Source organism: Monodelphis domestica, chromosome 2, assembly GCF_027887165.1.
Source record: "Monodelphis domestica isolate mMonDom1 chromosome 2, mMonDom1.pri, whole genome shotgun sequence".
Lineage (NCBI taxonomy): Eukaryota > Metazoa > Chordata > Mammalia > Didelphimorphia > Didelphidae > Monodelphis > Monodelphis domestica.
The window spans coordinates 192,097,711-192,117,191 of record NC_077228.1 but is presented as its reverse complement, the minus strand read 5'-3'; the positions used below and the strand labels follow the sequence as shown (position 1 = coordinate 192,117,191).

General features: G+C 47.2%; 1 protein-coding gene across 44 annotated transcripts in view; it reads left to right on the top strand.

Moving 5' to 3' along the window:
• The window catches only part of CACNA1G (calcium voltage-gated channel subunit alpha1 G), a 94,917-nt gene extending 82,732 nt beyond the window's left edge, over window positions 1-12,185 (top strand). For 14 of the 44 annotated variants that reach the window (XM_056816626.1, XM_056816620.1, XM_056816624.1 and 11 more), the window contains 6 exons: window positions 897-1,253; window positions 2,412-2,555; window positions 6,008-6,142; window positions 8,082-8,277; window positions 8,555-8,727; window positions 11,111-12,185. In XM_056816626.1, coding sequence (XP_056672604.1) covers window positions 897-1,253; window positions 2,412-2,555; window positions 6,008-6,142; window positions 8,082-8,277; window positions 8,555-8,727; window positions 11,111-11,866 — 1,761 coding nt within the window. In that variant the 3' untranslated portion in view covers window positions 11,867-12,185. The remainder of the gene's footprint in view (window positions 1-896; window positions 1,254-2,411; window positions 2,556-6,007; window positions 6,143-8,081; window positions 8,278-8,554; window positions 8,728-11,110) is intronic. The other 30 variants (XM_056816646.1, XM_056816635.1, XM_056816640.1 and 27 more) reach the window with 6 other exon arrangements.
• Window positions 12,186-19,481: the final 7,296 nt, after the last annotated feature.

Below are 19,481 nucleotides of genomic sequence, written 5' to 3'. Positions count from 1 at the left end.
TTTTCCCCTAACACTCAATATAACGGCCCCCCACACCAAAATACCCTATAACTCCCCTCTGTCCCTCAGAACCCATAACTTCATCCATACCCAAAACCCCCCTTTTCCCCAAGACAACCTATAACTAACTCTCCTCCCTATAATATCCTATAATGTTTCTGCCTTCTCAAGAAACCTTATATTTCTCCTTTGTCCCTAAGATTCCTAGAACTTTTTTCCATTCCTAGGATGCTCTACAATTTACCTCCATTGCCAAAACACCCTATATAACTTCTGCCTCTCCCCTAGATGCCCTTAACTCCCTCCTTTTTCTCCTTGGGACACTATATCTCACCTTGGCCCAGTACACCCAGTACAGTTTCCAGATCACCCCATAACTTCCTCCATCACTAAGATACACCATACCTCCTCCCTTTCCCTTAAACATCCTATAACTCTTCTTTCTTTTTTTATACTCTATATTTCCTCTATAATTCTCTCCTACCCTCAGGACACCCTATAAATTTTCTTTCTTCTCAGGACACCCTTTAACTCCTCTCTTTCTCCTCCAAGACTTCCTCTAACTCAAAAGTTCTTACCCTTTTCTGTGTCATGGATCCTTTGAGCAGTCTGATAAAGTCCATGGCCTCCTCTCGGAATAATGTTTTGAAATATATAAAATAAAACACATAGGATTATAAAGAAATTAATTCTATTGAACTATAGTTATAAAAATATTTTAAAATTCAATTTATTTTACTTTCATTTCTGAATCCTCTCCCTCTCTCCTCCCTTTTCCCCACTCACTGAGAAGTCAATTAAAACAAATATCAAAGAATTTTTTAAAAACTTCCAGGACTTCTTGAAATTTGTCCATGGACCCTGCTCTTGTCTAATTCATCCACCTCCTCACTCAGGACACCCTCCGAGACTGTGACCAGGAGTCCACCTGCTACAACACCGTCATCTCCCCCATCTACTTCGTGTCCTTTGTACTAACTGCCCAGTTTGTGCTGGTGAATGTGGTCATCGCCGTCCTGATGAAGCACTTGGAGGAGAGCAACAAGGAGGCAAAGGAAGAGGCAGAACTGGAGGCAGAGCTGGAAATGGAGATGAAGACCCTGGCCCCATCTCAGCCTTCCATCCGGGGAGATCCCTTCTCCTGGCCCCGGGGAGAGGGAGGGCCCGACAGCCAACCTGGCAGCCCAAAGCTCAGGGCCTCTCAGGCCTTGCACGTCAAAGTGGCTTCCCAGCTCTCCTTGGCCCACCCCACGGTGAGACCCAGTGGGGAATGAGGGGGCTGGGAAGAGAAGGAGGAGGGAAGACTGTCCCTGGGGCTGGGAGGGTACTTTATGCATCTAGCAGAAGAAGGGAGGAATAGGAAGCCACCAAACCCAGGCTGGGAGAGCCAGCCACAGGACCCTATTTGAAGACTAATTCACTGCTGCTTTCCTGCCCCCTAGAACCAGGTCCCCCCCACTTCTCAGCCATTCATCACCGCCCCCCAAGACATACTGTGTCTACCACCAATTAAGCATCCATTGCCTCCCTAGAGGAGAAGACCAGAGCTGAAAAGGGCATTCTCCCCATGGAACGGGGGCAAGAAGGGAGACGGCAAGGCTGCTGCCAGCAGCAAAGCCTCGCTGTCTCTTCGTGTCTCCTTCAAGGGGAACTGTGTGACAGTAAAAACATTGCCCCCAGCCCTGGGTCCCCAGGTACCCATGGGATCCTCTCAGCCAACTGGCCCTGACCTAGAATAGCCACGGTGCTGCTTTCGGCACTTTGTCTTTACCACGCAGGGGGCTGGGAGGGAGTATGTGAGAGGTAACAGCCTCCTTACGCCTCACCAGGGATGGTGCTCTCTGGCAGAAGCAGAGCATTAGCCTCCCCGCCAGGGATAAGAGAACTGCCACCTCTAAGCCAACGTGTTCCATTCCCAGCACTGATCTGGCCTCTCCTTCCTTGATGCAGTACCGAGCTTTCTGAAAAGCATTCTTTGTTTTCTTCCCATCTTTCTCTGTGCCCTCTTATCTCCTTCCCCTCATCTTCTCTCTGCCCCTCTTCTTCTCTTTCCCTCTTTCCTTCGTTCATCCTTCTCATCCCATGCCTTCTTTAAACTGTCCGATTTCCCCTTCTTATCTTCTTCCATTCTCTCCTTATCTACTGACTCTCTCCTCTTCCCTCTCTCCTCTGTATCCCTCTCCTTCTTCCCCCATGAATCTTCTCACCTGCATCCCCTTCTTCCCTTACCATCCCTCTTCCTTATTTTTTCTTCTCTCTCCCCATCTCTTGTTTCCTGCTCATCTTTTCTCACTCTTCCCCTTCCCTCACCCTTTCTCCAAATGTTGTTCTCTTCTATTTGCCCTCCCCTTCCTCTCTGACCCTTTCCCCCACCCCTTCTTTCTCCCTAACTTCTCCTGGTCACCACTCAGGACAAACAGCTGTTTGACACCATCTCCCTGCTGATCCAGGGGTCTCTGGAGGGGGAGTTGAAATTGATGGATGAGCTGTCCAGCTCTTTGGGCCGGCCCTACACCTGCCCTCCCGCCCCTGGCCAGGGCGACTCCGAACCTCAGGTTACTGTCCCTGTGTTGTGTGCCCTGCCTATTAGAGGGGGGATTACTGTGTCTACCACCAGTTAAGGTGGCTATTAAAGAGCTAAACCTAGACTTACAGTGTAGGGTAGGGAAATAATCAATATTCTGGCAGGTATTTCCTTGAGCTAGGACGGTCCATTCTACCAATACAGTAGGAGGCTGGAAATGCATCAGAGGGAGAGTTGGTGAGACACTGGGGCTGGGAAGCTGAGATGGGTAGAAGAATATAAGGGCAGGTAAAGGCTCAGGAAAGATGCTATAATAGGGATTTTTAATTGTGGGTCTAGAGACCCTAAAGGGAGGGTCCATCAGTAGATTTCAGGGTGTCCATGAACCAAAGTGGGGAAAATTGGGTTGTAAAAAAGTACCTTGTGGGGGAAGGCAGCTAGGTGACCCAGTGGGCTGAGAGCCAAGACTAGAAATGAGAAGTCCTGGGTTCAAATCTAGCTTCAGATGATTCCTGGCTGTCACCGAACTCCCACTGCCTAGCCCTGACCATTCTTCTGTCCTGGAACCAATACACAGGATTGATTCTAAGACAGAAGATAAAGGTTTTAAAAGAAGTATGTGACCTTGGGCAAGTCACTTAATGTTACCCCATTGCCTAGCCCTTACCATTCTTCTGCCTTGGAACCAATACTCAGTATTAATTCTAAGACAGAAGGTGAGGATTTTAAGGGGGGGGGGGGAAATACCCTCAAACTTACATTTGCATTTCCTTTATTATTTAAAAACTTTATTGTGATAGGGGATCCATGGGCTTCACAGACTGCCAAAGGTCTCCATGAACTACAAAAAAATGATTATGAATCCCTGTAGTAGAAGAGAGAAGTCACAGGGGGGCCTTGAGGGCCCTAAAAACCACTGAAGAGGAAAGAGAGACTGGAAAGAGGCAGGAAGAGGGCCTAGAGGAGTGGAGGGAATATTGGGAGGGGAGAGCGTCTGATCAAACACTCGTGGGACTAGGTGGGTAGGGGAAGGGGCAAAGAGATTTTGTTAGCACTGCTGCCCGACACGCCAGACAGTGTGGGATGGATTTCCACAGGAGGGACCCGGATGGCTGGCCTTGGAACCAGGATCAGGACAGTATATGTCCACCCAGACCGAGAGGCTGATTCCTCTCCCTGAGCCCTGGCTCCTGCCGTCATTCAGGATAGAGGCTTCTCATTGTGTTCTTGTTTGGGCACGACAGATGCTTCATTTATCTGATTATTTTAAGCCTGAATTTATCCTAAAAAGAGATTTGGGAGTTGGTAGAGGAATGGGGGCAGGGAGGAATTAGGCCGTGACACTGATCTTTAAGAACATGCGAGATGTGAAACATGAAATGGATGTTTTCCTCTTTTCTTCCCTGTTCATCACAACTCTGTCATGCCCCCTCAAGACATCCACTATAAATAATTCTTTGTTCTCTTGCTCTCCTTCTATTCCTTGGTCTCCCTGTTCTGCTCCCTTCTAGCCTCCTTCTACTGTGCCTTCTTTTCCCTAATCTCTCCCCTCCCCTCCCCTCCCTCTCTAATCCTTTTAGTCCCCTCCATCTCTCTTTTCCCATATTCGAAGGAATTGGTTTCTTAAATTAGGGCAGGAAACTATGGGAATTCAGGGACCAAAGGAATTAGCTAAATCATCCCTCCTCTATCTTTTGTCCTTCCTGACTAGCTTCCATTGGCTTCCAAGCCCCAGTCCTTGCTCTAATGAAAGCCATAAGAACACAGAACCCCAGATCTCCTTTAGGATGGAGAAGGATAAGAAATCAGGGCTCATGTGCTTACCTTTCTCCGGGTGTTACATCTTCAGAATGGGAATACAGGTGTCAAGCATTTACTCCAAAAGAGGGAAACAGCATGTGGAAACATCAGGAGCGCCATTAGTGAGATATTTCATTGGCTGGGAACATGAAGCCTGAGAAGACAGAAGCCTTAAAGATATTTGAAATAGGGGGGTAGTGGGGCAGGGAAGGAGTCTAGGTAGGAGTGAATGGGGAAGGAAGAGTCAGAGGAAGCTGTTGAACTGAGGCTGTTGTTAGGAGACAGTAAGGGACCGAGTACCCCACATTTAAGATCCTGGAGCTTAGAGCTGGAAGGATAGGCATCATCTAATCCAACCTCTCATTTTATGGAAAAGGAAACTTGCACAATGGATAGAGAGTTGGGAGGACCTGGGTTCAAATCTGGTTTCAGACACTTTCTGGCTGGGTGACCCTGGGCAAGTCACTTAAGAAAGGAAGGAAAAAAGAAGGAAGGATGAAGGAAAGGAGAGGGAAAGAGACAGAGAAGAGAGAAAGGAAGGAGGGAAAGAAGGAAGGAAGGGGAGGGAGGGAAAGAAAGAGAAAGGAAAGGAGGGAGGGAAAGAAGGAAAGAGGGATAGAGACAGAGAGGAGGGAGAAAGGAAGAAAGAAAGAAAAGGAAAGGAAGGAAGAGTGAAAGGAAGGAAGGAAGGAAGAAAAGAAAAGGAAGGAAGAGAGAGAGAGAGAAATGGCATGCCCCAAATCACACAAATAATGAGGGGCTGGGATCTGAACCCAAATCTCTTGGTCTTTCCAGGATACCACTCTGTTGAGAGTGTACCCAATATTTGTATGGAACAGATCTTTTGGGGAAATGGGAAATTGTCGTAACATCCCAGGGGATAATAGCCAGGGATATTTGTGCTTGTGTCAGACCCCTATATTTTTAGATACATGTACCCCAATGCCTTTGTTGGCTCTGAGAAAGAAGGAGGTTATCCCAGGAGGTTCCTGGAGATGTATGATAGCTATGGAGGAGGGCAAGGACAGACTGTGGGATTGAAGGAGAATTCAGAAGTTGAGGCCTTGCCAGCCTTTTAGATGTAGAGAAAATAATAAGAGTATAACCAGGATCTCTGTGGTATTGTCCCCCTCATCTCCCTCTCCCTATTTCTCCCCCCTCCAAACTGCTGCCTCTGTCTGTAGAGAAAAGGGAGAAAAATCATCTTTCTTTTCCTTTTCTTTATTGCCCTCTCTCTTTTTCTGGTCTCATCTTTCAATGCTGTGTCGAAAGCCCTCCTCCCTGACACAGGGTGGCAGGGGGGCGGTCTAAGAATCTGCAGGGATCTCTTTTCATGTGGTTTCCCTATGCTTTGCTATTCAGGTTCTGTCGATGTGTGCACTCCGTCCTTTTGTATGTGTGATGACCCTTCAAATTCATGCTCTGATGCTGTGTGTGTGTGTGTGTGTGTGTGTGTGTGTGTGTGTGTGTGTGTGTGTGTGTGTGTGTGTGTTGGGGTCAGGAAAGTCTGAGGGATGTCAGTTTGATGCAGGTGGGAGGAGACACAAGGGAGGGTTTTCTTTTCTTTCTTTCTTTTTTGGTGTGTTTTGTTAAAAAAGAAAAAAAAAGAAAAAATATTTTCTTTTTTCTTCCATTTTTTTTTGTCCTGGTTTCTTATGCTTGATCATCTCTCTCCTTGTTTAGATCCCTCTAGCTGAGATGGAGGCTCTGTCTCTGACGTCAGATATTCTGTCTGAACAGTCCTGCTCCTTAGCTCTGACGGATGATTCTTTGCCTGACGACACTCACACACTTTTACTTAATGCCCTGGAAAGAAATGTACATACATAGACTCACTCACTCTCTCCCCAGCTCTGTGTAGGGCTCTGAATACTGGCACTGGGGCTTTTCCTCCCCTGCCCCCCATCACCATCCCCCTCCTCTCAAAGCTTCCAATTCTCGCTCTTCACCCCAGATACATTAATTCAGTTACAGCTCTTGTTTTTTGCCAAATTAACATCTCTCGCCAGCTCTCCTTCCAAAAAGAGAGAGAGAGAGGTTGAATGTGTGTGACCTTGTCAACAAGGAATACAGGGGAAGGGGGCAGGCATCAAAGTAATAGCCTGGGTACCTTCCGCACCCCCCTCCTCTCCTCCAAATTGGCTCTGCCAGGTGTTCTGGAGACCCTAGACCTCTGCCCTGGGGGCCCAGACTCAGCCCCCCGTATTGAGAGCCCTGCCCAAGCTGTGCCTTCATTCCACTTTCCTTTCTTCTCCATGCCTCCACTCCACCCTTCTCAACATTAGACATTCAACAGTGTGTAGTGGGGCGGTGCTTTCTCCTCTGCTGTGACCAACATGATTTCTTTCCCCCCTTTTGGAAGGGGACCATTCTTGTCTTCTCTGTGTCTATCCATGTGTCTTGCCTTCCACCCCAATTTCTGAGGGCCTTTCTTTATGTTGCTGATCAATTCTCCAACCTCCCTTGCCTCTCTAGCCCTCTATGACTCAGAGCCCACTTCCCCCCTTTCCCATCCCAAGACTCTCCGGAATCAGGTTTCCCATGGTCATGGTGCAGAAGACAGAAGAGGCCTCAGCGGGCCCTTGGGACTCACTTGCTGGGGGAGGGAAGGGAGGGGAAGCTAGTTCCCAAAGAAACCTTCCTTTTTCCAGTGAGGCCCAGCTGCACCAGCTGACATGCACTGAGGCAGCCCCACAGCCACTGGTGGGTGGTCCCGAGGGGATGGAGGGAGATTGACTTCGGTAAAGCCCAAGGCTAAGGATACAGCCCTATTCCAGGCTCAGACAGCCTCAATGGGAGCCCCGAGTCATGTTCTCATTAGACTGCTGACCTGGGAGTGAGGAGAGCAAAATTGGGCACCAAAGATAGGGCAGAGGAAGGAGAAAGATCATCGTTATGCTTCTTGATCCTGGGAAGCCAGCTTCCATCCTGCTGCCCTCTGAAGCTGATGACTGATCTAGTGCTGGAATTAAAACTAAAATACCTCCTCTTCCCCTGGCCTCCCTGGTCTCCCCTTTTCCTGCTCCCAGCTCTCCTGCCACCTGTCCCCTAGTGCTAAAACCCCCAGACCACAAAACTGGTGAGGAAGGAGCTGGGGGGCTTCTTTGCCACGGCTCAGTGCCCTCTGATTCAGAGGAGGCACTGATTTTCCTTGAAATTAGTCCACATACTGTACCTCCGCCAGGAGATAAGGGTGGCAAGGTAGGGGCAGGAAATGGAAGTGACACAAAACCTTGAAAGGAGACAATTTAAAATCATTCCAACCCTAGGAGGGGAATGTCAAGGGATGTTCAAGGAAATACAGTCTAGTATCTTCATTTAGAAAGGCCCGTCCCCAGAAGCACTTGGGGTTCGGATCCTATAAGCCCTGTGTGGCCCCCTTTTATAATCTACAGATGGCAATATCTGAGCGTCCCTAAAATAGACTCCACCATTCTTACACACACACACACTCATTCACCCTGACTTAGACACCCCTTCCCCATGTGGTGCTATCGATAAAATTGTCTTGCTAATGATATAAACTACATCAAACTGGGGCGAAGTTCCCTCCCTCCCCGCCTCCTCTGAAAGCTCATTTGTCTCACTTCTGTGTCTCTGTGTCCCTTGGTGTTCCTTTCCCCCAATCCCTGACAGTCTGCATGCCCATTGTTCCTACTGCTGGGGTGGGGATCTGGCTTCCAGCTGCCTAGTTGTACTTCAGGAGCCAACACCGTGTATCTCCTCTTCCTCCCTCTCGTCCCATTCTCTCTTTCAGACGGTGAGCCTTCCCCACCCTGAGGAGGCTCTGGGTCCCGGGCTCTCTGCCCTCCAGCCCAGTCTGCTAGCTGTCCGCAAGTCGGGGGTCAGCAGGACCCACTCCCTGCCCAACGACAGCTACATGTTCCGAGATGGGGGCTCCTATCAGGGCTCCCCGGGGCAGAGGATCTGGACCTTCCCCAAATCTCAATCAGGTAGGAGCTCAGCCTTGTGCTGGACACCCCAGAAGTGTCTAGCCTGCGGGGAAAGACGGATTGGCCCGGGGAGAGGTTCTGATTTAACGGGAGGGCCAGAGCTGGCAGGGGAAGCTGGCCAGGATGCTGAAGAAGGTGCGGTTCAGGAGCAGGGATGGAGATGGAGACAGAGAAGAGAGGCTCATGGGAGTGTGTGTGTGTGTGTGGGGGAATCCAGGGAAGGTCGATTTCAGGGCAGACCTTACCGAGGACGCTGACCTTCCTAACAACTCCACAGCAGGCTCAACCACTTCCGTCCACTCCCAGCCAGTAGACGCCAGAGCCCTCCTGCAACTTCCCAAAGATGGGTCCCACCAGCTCCAGCCTCGTGACCTCTCCCACTGGGGCGTGATCCCCAAACTCCCACCGCCAGGGTGCTCCCCTTCTGTACAGAGGCAGCTTCGGCGCCAGGTGAGGGAGGACTCTGTTTTTCCTTTGTCACATGGGAGAACGGAAAGGTTTGGGGAGGAGGTGTGTGGGAGCATTGGGGGTCTGGGCTCTGCACAGGGACAGGTCTAGGAAGGATGAACTATCTCCATTGGGGGGAAGCTTGGCAAGCATCTAGTGGGACCCCCTCATTTTATGGATGAGGAAACTGAGGCAGAGAGCAATGCTTTGTACTGAGTACCTGAGGCAGGATTTGAACTCAAGCTCCCTTGATTCCACATGCATCATAGGTGAGTTTTTGAAAGTGTGATTGTTACCTTGGGCAAGTGACTAAACTGGAGCCTCGGTTTCAGTGTTTGTGCATGCATGTACCCATGTGGGAGCACACAGGGAGTCTGCATTTGGTTGTTGTTGTTTTAAACATTTACCTTCCCTCTTAGAATCAATTCTGAGTATCAGTTCCAAGGCAGAAGGTTGGTTAGAGCTAGGCAATGGGGGTTAAGTGACTTGCTCAGGGTCACACAGCTGGGAAGTGTCTAAGGTGAGATTTGAATCCAGGACCACCCATCTCCAGGCCTGGCACTCTATCAGTGGAGCCACCCAAAGCCCCTGGGGATCTGCATTGGTGTATAAGAATGAACACAAGGGATGAGAGAGAGAAGAGTCTAATCTGGGCACAGGTTCCCTATACCAGGGCCCTCCGTGGGCTGAGCATTGGATCCAGGTGTTACTGCCTGTATGACCTTGGGCAAGTCATTGAATCTTCCACTGGCCCTTAATTTCCCAGCTGCAAGATGAGGGGAGTAGACTAGATGATTTATCAGGCCCCTTCTAGGTCTGATTTCTTTGCTCCCATATTATAATCTCACAATTCTGTGTTGTTGTCATTTTTCATTAGTATCTGACTCTTCCTGACCCTGTTTGGGGTTTTCTTCAAAGAGAGACCAGAATGGTTTTCCATTTCTTATCGCAGTTCATCTTATAGATGAGGAAACTGAGGCAAATAGGGTGAAGTGACTTGTCTAGGGTCACACAGCTAGTCAGTGTCTGAGGCCAGATTGGAACTCACAAAGTTGAGTCTTCTTGATTCCTGGCCTGATCTGAGTTCAAATTCCAGTTTTGCTGCTTAACTTCATGTGAGTCTTTTCCCCTTCTGTGTCTCAGTTTCATTCTCTCTAAAATGAAGAGCAAAGACAGTGTATATCACGGCTAGGCTAGATGGTTTCTGTGGTCCCTTCCAGCTCCATAATCCCAAAATGATAATAATAATAATATCCAGGTTTTATGATCAGATCATTCTTATTCCTACTACAGATATAATAATATTATTATTGTCACTGTTCAGCTATTTTTGATTGGGTCCAAAGCTTCATGACCCCATTTGGGGATTTCTTGGCAAAGACATTTGAGTGGTTTGCCATTTCCTTCTCCAGCTCATTTTGCAGATGAGGAAACTGAGGCAAGCAGGATGGAATGATTTGTCCAGTCAAACAGCTAATGTCTAAGACTGGATTTAAACTCAGGTCTTCCTGACTCCAGGCCTGGCACTTATCAATTGTACCACCTAGCTGCCCCAATAATAATAATTACTCACATTTAAATCATTCATTGAGGTTGATAAAGCATTTTACCCTTATTATCTTATTTGATATCAAAAGATCCTTGTGAAGTAGGTGCTATTATCTTCCATCTTGGAATCTAAGCCAGAAGAGCAGTAAGGGCTAGGCAATGGAAGTTAAGTGACTTGCCCAGGGTCACACAGCTAGGAAGTGTCTGCAGTCAGATTTGAACCCTCCCATCTCCAGGCCTGGTTCTTAATCCACTGAGCCACCCAGCTGCCCCCAGTGGATGCTATTATTAATCCCATTTTACAGATAAAGAAACTGAGTCTGAGGGACAATGAGTGACTTGCCCAGGGTTACACAACTAGTTCGCATCTAAGACAGGATTTGTTCGAGATTCCAAAGTCACCACTCCATCCAGTGTGCCCCCTAGAGAGGAGAACCTCCAGAAACTTCTTCCTGGGCATTTTACAATTCTAGTTCTAGAATTCTGGGGCTAGAAATCAGGGCCAGAGTCTAGGTCAGCCCCATCCCTACTTCCCACTGGGTTTTTTGCATTGTAAAATCTGCCCTCTAGCATTCAGGCTCTTATTGGGACTGCTGTCACCGATCTCCATGTTTGGGGGGATAAATCAAACTTAAGATGGTTCGACTGCCTCAATTTGGAATTTATCCAATATGTAGCTATATTTATTCCAATGTATATTCCCATATAAAATTGGAAAGAGAAGGGCTAAAGGCCTTGCTCTTGCTCCCTTCCCCTTCTCAGAGATGTCTCCTAGGTCCATCCCATTTTCTTCCCTTGTACCCTCTCTCTTCTTCCTCTTCTCCCTCACCAAATCCAGGCAGCAATAAGGACCGACTCTCTGGACATGCAGGGTTTGGGCAGCAGGGAGGATGTTGTGACTGAGGTGAGTGTGCCCCCTACCATGCCTCCCCAAGACGCTCCGGGCTGGGGCCGTTCCAGCATCAGGGTCCAGCAACGCCCTCGGAACCAGTGCAAGAAATCCAAGCCCATGCCAGCAGCCCCCTGCCCGGGCAGAGACCTCCCCCAGGACAGCGGCCACCCAGGCCACGAGGCATCGGAGACCATCAGCTTCTTGGAGCTGCATGCTCAGCCAAGCTGGGGCTCAAGCTCCAGGCCCCAGCATCCCCCGACTCCAAAGGGGGGAGAACATCTGAGGGACCTCAAGAAATGTTACAGTGCGGAGACCCAGGGCCGCCCTCACCGGCCAGCCTTGTGGCCCGATGAACAGAGGAGACACTCCATCGCAGTCAGCTCTCTGGACAGCTGTTCCCAAGCCTGCCCAGCCCCCGGTGCCTTGAGCCTCGGGGACCAGGAGCGGAACAGGCCAGGGATAGAGCCCAAAAGCTGGCCCAAGAAAAAACTGAGCCCTCCTTGCATCTCCATAGAACCACCCGAGAGCCAGGGTCCCCGGCCCTTGCCCAACCCAGGCGTCTGCCTCCGGCGCAGGGCTCCGTCCAGTGACTCCAAGGACCCTTTGGCCCCTGACAGCATGGCCATCTCCTCGCCCCCCCCAAAGAAAGACTTGCTGATGCTCTCTAGTTTCTCCTCTGATCAGTTAGATCTGGAACCCTGAATCACCTTCCCCTTCCTCACCGGGCTCCACTGGGTGCCAAGTCTCTCCTTCTGAGCTATATCCTTGAAAAAGTTCAGTATAGACCAAGGAGGAAATCACTCCTATCATCCTAACTGGCACTGGGTAAATGAACAAATACAACTTCCAAAGACAGTTTCAATACAGCCGTTTGGGGTCTTGATGGTGGCTGAGGGGCACCACACAGAGTGAGGGGCCAGCCCGGAAGTTCTTCCAGGTGCCCAGGAGCTATTGGGAGAAAGCAATATGTCTGTGCAGAATCTCTATGTATATTCTATTTTATTAAATTAATTGAATCTAGTATTTGCGGGATGTACGACATTTTGTGACTTAAAGAGATTTTGGTTTTCCTCTTCTTTTTATGTGTCTCCTAATATTTCCAAGAAGGCATCTATCTCTTGGCTATTTTAACTTAGGATAACCAGACTAGTGATAGTCCCTCTTCTTACAAAGCACAAGCTGTGACCTTGAGTGCATTAAATCCCCAACTGTGTCCCACCTTCGGCAGAGAGAGAAAAAGAGAGAGACAGACAGACAGACAGAGACAGAGAGAGAGAGAGAGAGAGAGAGAGAGAGAGAGAGAGAGAGAGAGAGAGAGAGAGAGAGAGAGAGAGAGGCATTCAGAAACAAAGACAGACAGGCAGAATCATTTGTAATGTAACTTATTTTCTCTTAATCTCGTCATCGTTTTTGGAAGGAAGAGAAAAAGAAGTCATTTGGAGATTTTACAAATGCAATGGAAACCTTTATATATAGACACACATATATATGCACATATATAATAAAAATTATTTTCCAAAATAAAAGTTAATCACAATTCAGAATAAAAGCAAGGGGGAGAACTGTTCAGGCAGCGAGGGAGAGATGCCAGGGAAATAGAAGTTGTTGTCCTGATGTGTTTGGAGAGTATGAATGTGTGTGTGTTACACTAAATAGAGGTAGTTGCCCCAAAATGTCTGAAGAGGCTGAGTGGGGTGTGTGTGTGTGTGTGTGTGTGTGTGTGTGTGTGTGTGTGTGTGTGTGTGTGTGTGTGATGCACTAGAGAGAGGTAGTTGCCCTAAAATGTTTGAAGAGGATGAGTGGGGTGTGGGTGTATGTGTGTGTTGCACTAAATAGAGGTAGTTACCCTAAAATGTTTGAAGAGTCTGAATGCTGAGTGTGTGTGAGCTGCACTACCAAACTCATCACTGAATAAAGAAAGAGCTTCCTCCCAATGGAGAAGTCTCAGGAGAGGTTTGTGAGGGAGGAGCAATTTGAATTTCCCCAAAGGCTGAGGGTTGTCTCTTGGTCGGTGGGCTCTGCCTTAAATGTCTTTAATTTTAGATTAACTCTTGTTTCTTCTGACAGCCATTAGTGGTCCATTGATAGAAATGGATGTGAATGAATAGAAGAGTTTTAGCTAATGATTATGGTTTCTTCAGCTTTTTCATTTTTAAGGGATTGGCAGAATGCTGGGGGAGTCTGGTAAGGAACTGGATATGGGAATTGAGGTATATGAACTTAAAACTGTTTTTCCGTTTTCCCCAGAGTGGCCATTTTAACTTGTTCTTGAGTGGTATGTTTCTTGTAGGAGTGGGTGGTTTATGGTGAGATCTCTGTAATCCATCACCTGAAGATGCTCTTCCCCTAAAGCCTGGGGAAGCATTATTGACTGTTTCAGCAGCAGAGGGCGGTGGGGGCTCTCCATGGGGCAAACATTCTATCTAATCACTCGGCCTCCAGCCTTGATGATAATGCCATTAGAGCTGGCACCATTGGTGACTGTTCCATCACGATGTTGCTTTGGACAGGATGGAGGGAAACAATGGAATTAGGGTTGATTAAAGCTGAGCTTCTCCTTTCTAGGCAGCAGTGGGGGGTGTAGGCTACAGTGTGGGCCCAGAGTGAACACAGGGTGGACCATCTGGTAGAATTTGGGCTTGGGAGGGGAAGGGGGGGGACACTGGGAGAGCCTAGCAAGGCCCCCTAGGAGGGTGATGAATGAGCAACATCTAGGTGTTTACATGGTCTGATGCTGCCTGCCAAGGGGAACAGCTTTCCATACAGCCAACAGAGAAGAGGAAAGTGAGAAAGATGGGAGGGAGAGCCAAAGGGAGGAAGGCAAGTGGAGGATGGGCAGAAAGTATCGAGGAGGAGAGGGAGAGATAGGGGACAGGGAAGAGCTACCTTCCTGGTGCTATAATATGCAATATTTCTGTCTGAAACCTGGTGCAAGGAGGCGGCAGCATCTGATCCAAATAGAGCTCAGGTCTGCTTCTCATCCTTCCAGACACCTGCTCCCTAATCCAGTCACCCCTTGTTCCTCTCCTCTTCCTCTTTATCCCTTCCTCACTTCCACTCCTTTCTGCTCTCTTGGCCATCCCACCTCCTCATCCCAGTAACATCTACGTGCCCCCAGGGTTGAGATTTCTGTACTCCAGGGCCTGGGAAACTATAGGACCTGTTTTTGTCAGCCCAACAGGAGATCAGACCTGATGGGGTGGGGGATAGGATGGGATGGGGGCACTCAGGGCCTGGCCACTTTGTAAAATTGTGTATTTTCTAAGCTGCGGCAAGCTTTTCTAGTCACCCTTTTGGAGAAAAACAGTGCTAATCCTTAAAGCAAAAACCTGGTTTGTATCATTCTGGGGTGTGCAATAATGTTGGGCTTGTTTTCTTGGGATGTCTCGGGAGGGGCGGGTTTATAGGATCTTTGTTTTCTTTTTCCTTTTTTTTTAAAGCAAAACTGTACAGAGCCCCTGGGGTTCCATCACCTGGTTCCGTTGATAGAATTTTTATATTTTTGTAGAATTCTCCTAGTTGTTTGTCTGTATTCTTTCCCTGGAAGGGTATGGGAGGGGGAGGGGAGCAAGGATGGGGATCTTTCTCCCCAGTGGGTTGGGGCGCTCTGCTCTAGATCCCAGGATGCCCCACTCTCTGGCCAGAGGCTGGGACCTAAGGTCAGCCCACTCCTCTTCCTTTGATCGACAGCCTCCCTTATTCCCCTGCCCCCAGCCTTCCCTTGGATTCCCTGTCACTTCCTCCCCCAGCCTATCCTTAGCACACCAGCACTTTACAACTGTGGAGTTTCTTACTTTATTTTTTGGGGGTGCCAGAGTCTCTCTTTAGGGGACCCTGGGGGAAGGGGAGACAGAAAAGGGAAGAGTCACGGGTTCCAAGCAATTCAAAGACCCTTCTCCCCCTCGCACCCTCTCCTCCCCCGCAGGGGCCAAAATAGCTTGTACGGTTAGTTGCGTGAGATGAGGTTGCTGGGAGGCCAAAAAGCTGAAGATGTATTCCAGGTGAAGGGGGGGTGGGGGGCTCTTCCTCCCCTGGGCTCCAGCCGGAAGGCTGTGGTAAGACAGGATTCTCTGGAATTCTCTGCTTTCTTGTAATTACGCCTCAAGCCCGGAGGGGGCAGTGCAGGAGAAAAATGCAGTAATATGGAAATTGTGGGGTCACAAGGAATTACAAAAGAAAAAAGAACGACTACAAATAAGTATGAAACTTGTACAAATGATGGAAATCTAGTGTGACTCTTGAAGGGCTTTGGAAATGAAACTCATGATGGCTCTGAATAATATTAACAATAATAGTAATAATAATAATGATGATGATGATGATAAATAATCTCACATTGTCTGTCTGGGTGATTATTTGCTTCGGCCGTCCTGGGGCTGGGGAGAGGGAGGAGTGTAATGAGGTCACTGGGTGATGTTCATAATACTCTTAAGTTTGGTAACAGTGCTTGACCACCATCATCTCATTTGATTTACTCAAGGACCTTGGGAGGTAGATGTTGCTACCCCCATTTTTTTTGAAACCCTTACCTTCCATCTTGGAATCAATACTTTGTATTGGTTCTAAGGCAGAAGAGTGGTAAGGGACAGGCAATGGGGATTAAGTGACTTGCCCAGGGTCACACAGCTGGGAAGTGTCTGAGGCTAGATTTGAATCCAGGACCTCCCATTTCTGGGTTTGGCTCTCAATCCCCCAACTACCCCTACTTTACAGATGAGAAAACTGAGTCTTGGAAAGATGAAATTAACTTGTCCAAAGTCACAGAGCTAGTAAGTATCAGAGGCCACTGGGTTGTGACCTCAGATCTCTCCTGAGTCCTGGGTCACCATCCTTTTTCTTGCTCATCTCTGTATCTGTAAGAGGCTGGAATGGAGGTAATGGGGAAACAGAGGCACTGAAGATGGGGCTGGGCACTGGAAGAGGGAGGTTAGAGAATGGATTGCTTTTGAATGAGTTTGGAGACCGGGTAGGATGGCCCTCTCTATGATGGACAAGAGCATCTTCCCACATACAATAGAAAGTGATAGACACAGTGTCCTAAGGTGTCTACCCTCCCATTCCCCTACCCCATACACAGACTACTTTTCCCCACTGAAGGACCAACCCTATAATCAGAGTGAAGACCAAGGGTAGGAAGGTAGGCAGTCAAGAGAGATTCGACATGGCACTGGGGGATGGAATGGAATGAGGGGCACATTTGAATATTGCTCTTTATAAATGCATGTTTTTGAATGCTAAAAAATTCCATTCTCTGTGGCCTAAAGGCATTTCTTTTGAGATAAGTCCAAGCACGCATGTTACAGTAAAAGCTGAAAGTCTTTAATGTCCGGTCACACACAGAAGGCACAACTTTCTTTCTTAAAAATACATTTTATTTTTCCCAATTACATGTAAAAACAACTTTTAACATTCATTTCTAAAAATATTGAGTTCCAGATTCTCTTCTTCCTTCTTCCCCTTCCCACTCTTTCATTTTCTTTGTCACACAAATACCTTATCCTGATTCTGAGTGCATTTATGGGGCTACCTTTCCCACCCTTTCCTACCCCTCCTTACCACCACCAACCCCCACTTCCCTGTCCTGAGATCAACATAGATTCTGGGGAGCCTCTCAATTTTGTTTTGAATACTCACCTTCCATCTTAGACTCAATATCGTGTATTGGTTTCAAAGCAGAAGAGTGACAAGGGCTAGGCAATGGGACTTAAGTGACTTGCCCAGGGTCACAGAGTTTAGGAAGTGTCTGAGGCCAGATTTAAACCCAGGACCTTCTGCCTAGCTCTCAATCTACCTGAACCATCTAGCTGACCCTTATTGTTAAAGTTTTTAAGGATGAGTTTTTAAAAAATCCTATAACTGTCTTGAAAATGATATACTGGTAAGGATTGCAAATCTCTACACACAATAATCCTAGAAACACATGGAAATGCACAATGCTCCTGCCCCACATAGCTGAGCTCCATTAAGAATACAATGTGTATAATGCAATGATCCAGGACAATTCTGAAGGACTTATGAGAAAGAACACTGTTCACATTCAGAGCAAGAACTGTGGGAACAGAAACACAGAAGAAAAATCACAAGGTTCGATGGGGATATGATTGGGGATGTAGACTCTAAATAATCACCCTGGTGCAAAAATTAATAATATGGAAATAGGTCTTGATCAATGACACATGTAAAACCCAGTGGAATTAAATGTTGGCTATGGGAGGGGGGGTTGGGAGAAGAGGAGGGAAAGAACATGAATCATGTAACCACGGAAAAATATTCTAAATTAATGAAATAAAAATTTTCAATTCTCAAAAAAATTAAAATCATTTTTAAAAAAAGGTCAGGGATATCCATTGAATAAAATCAATTTGTTACAAAAAAAAGAGAGTACAATGCGTATGTACTTGTAGGTACACAATTAGCCCTATCTTGAGCATCACAGATATGGAGGCAGAAAAGAGAGAGAATGAAGACAGAAGAGAAGTCAGGCAGCCCCCAAATCTAAAAGCCAGCTCTCTCTGCATTCCTAGAGGAAGTTCCCCATGCTAGGAAAAACTGATTCTAGAAACCTCTTCTCTTCTCTTCTCGGTCCCCCTTACCCTCCATGCATGGTACAAATTCATGTCAGTGACCTTTAACACCAACCTACCTTTAACCCTAACCCTACCCTGTAGGAGAGAACTCCTTTCTCCTCATTTATCTTCTGCCCTTCTTGACTTCTTCCATCATCTATGACTCTCCATGACCCTGTGGACCATAGCACACCAGTGCTGTCCATGAGGTTTTCTTAGTAAAGATGCTGGAATGGTTTACCATTTCCTTTTCCAGTGGATTGAGGCAAATAAAAGTTAAGTGACTTGCTCAGAGTTACATAGCTAAGAAGTATCTTGAGGTTAGATTTGAACTCAGGTCTTCCTGACTTAAGACCCAACTCTCTATCCACTAAGCTACATAATTGCCTCCACCCTCTGCCCCACCCTGGAACAAATTCCAGACCTCACCCTCTCTCCAAACAGCCTCACCTTCCACCTGCTATTTATTGTATACCCTCCATTTAAGCCTGGGAATTCCACTCCTGCCCTACAGAAGTTTCCTATTCCCTTCCCTCACCTATGGTAGGAACAATAATTATAAAAGTTTCCTGCCATCTGGCACAGGCTACGTTTTTTGCTTTTTGCTTTTTTTCCCCAAACAGGCAAGGAAATTATCTTAAAGGCTCGATCCGGGGAGCAGGGGATGGTTTAGACTTAATTGTGATCTCCTAGTCTTCTAGCATAAAAGAAGCTAGCCAGGAGAAGTCACTGATCCCCCAGACTCTGGTCCTGCTTGAGTTTCTTTCTGAAAGAGAGGTAAGCAAACAGAGCTGTTCAATGGTCCGTGGCTATCTATCTCGTTTTGTTCCTGTCTTGAATAAGAATCATCAGATAAGCCTGAGCCAGGACTCATTTCCCACAATTTGGTACAGAAGGCAGGATGGATCATGGCAGATTGTGGCTGAAATATGGGAAGGACATCATAAATGAGAAAGATGGAGTGAGAGAATGGCCCATATGTGTGGCAAGAGCTGTTTTGGTAGCATATGGGAGGGCCTTTCAGTGGAAAGGGGGAAGAAGGCCCCATCAATGGGGGGGGGGGGTGAATAAACATCTGTTCAACATCTACTAGATGTCAGGCACTATGCCAAGAGTTTTACAAATATTATCTCATTTAGTCCTCACAACTACCTTGGGAGGTAGGTGCGATATATTATGATCTACATTTTACAGTTGAGGAAATTGAAGCAGACAGAGGCTAAGTGATTTACCCAGAGTCAGGCAGCTAGGACATTTCTGAGGTCAAATTTGAACTCAAGTCTTCCTGACTCTAATCCCAGCACTTTATCTATATATTGATTAGCTCAATGGGTGTTAAAGGAGTCTGACAAAAAAAAAAATGAATATACTACCAAATCAAGCATTCCCTAATTTTTGTCTTCAGTTCTAGAGAAGCTAGATAGCCCAAAAAAGGAATATATTTACATATATATAATATATATATGTATATATTATATATATATATATATATATATATATATATATATATATATATATATATATGTTTGCCTTAAGCCTCTGGGGAAGGAAATGGCAGATCACTCCAGTATCTTTGCCAACCCACAGACAGTACTGGCATGGTAGAGTGGTAGACTTCACCCATGGCCTTGTTACCCTTAACCCATCTGCTGAGATGGTTTTACCAGGGTGTGTTGCTGTAAGTGCTACAGTTCCACGATGGCAGAAAGTCCGAGGATGAACTCAGCAACATCACAAATCAAAGAGGTGAT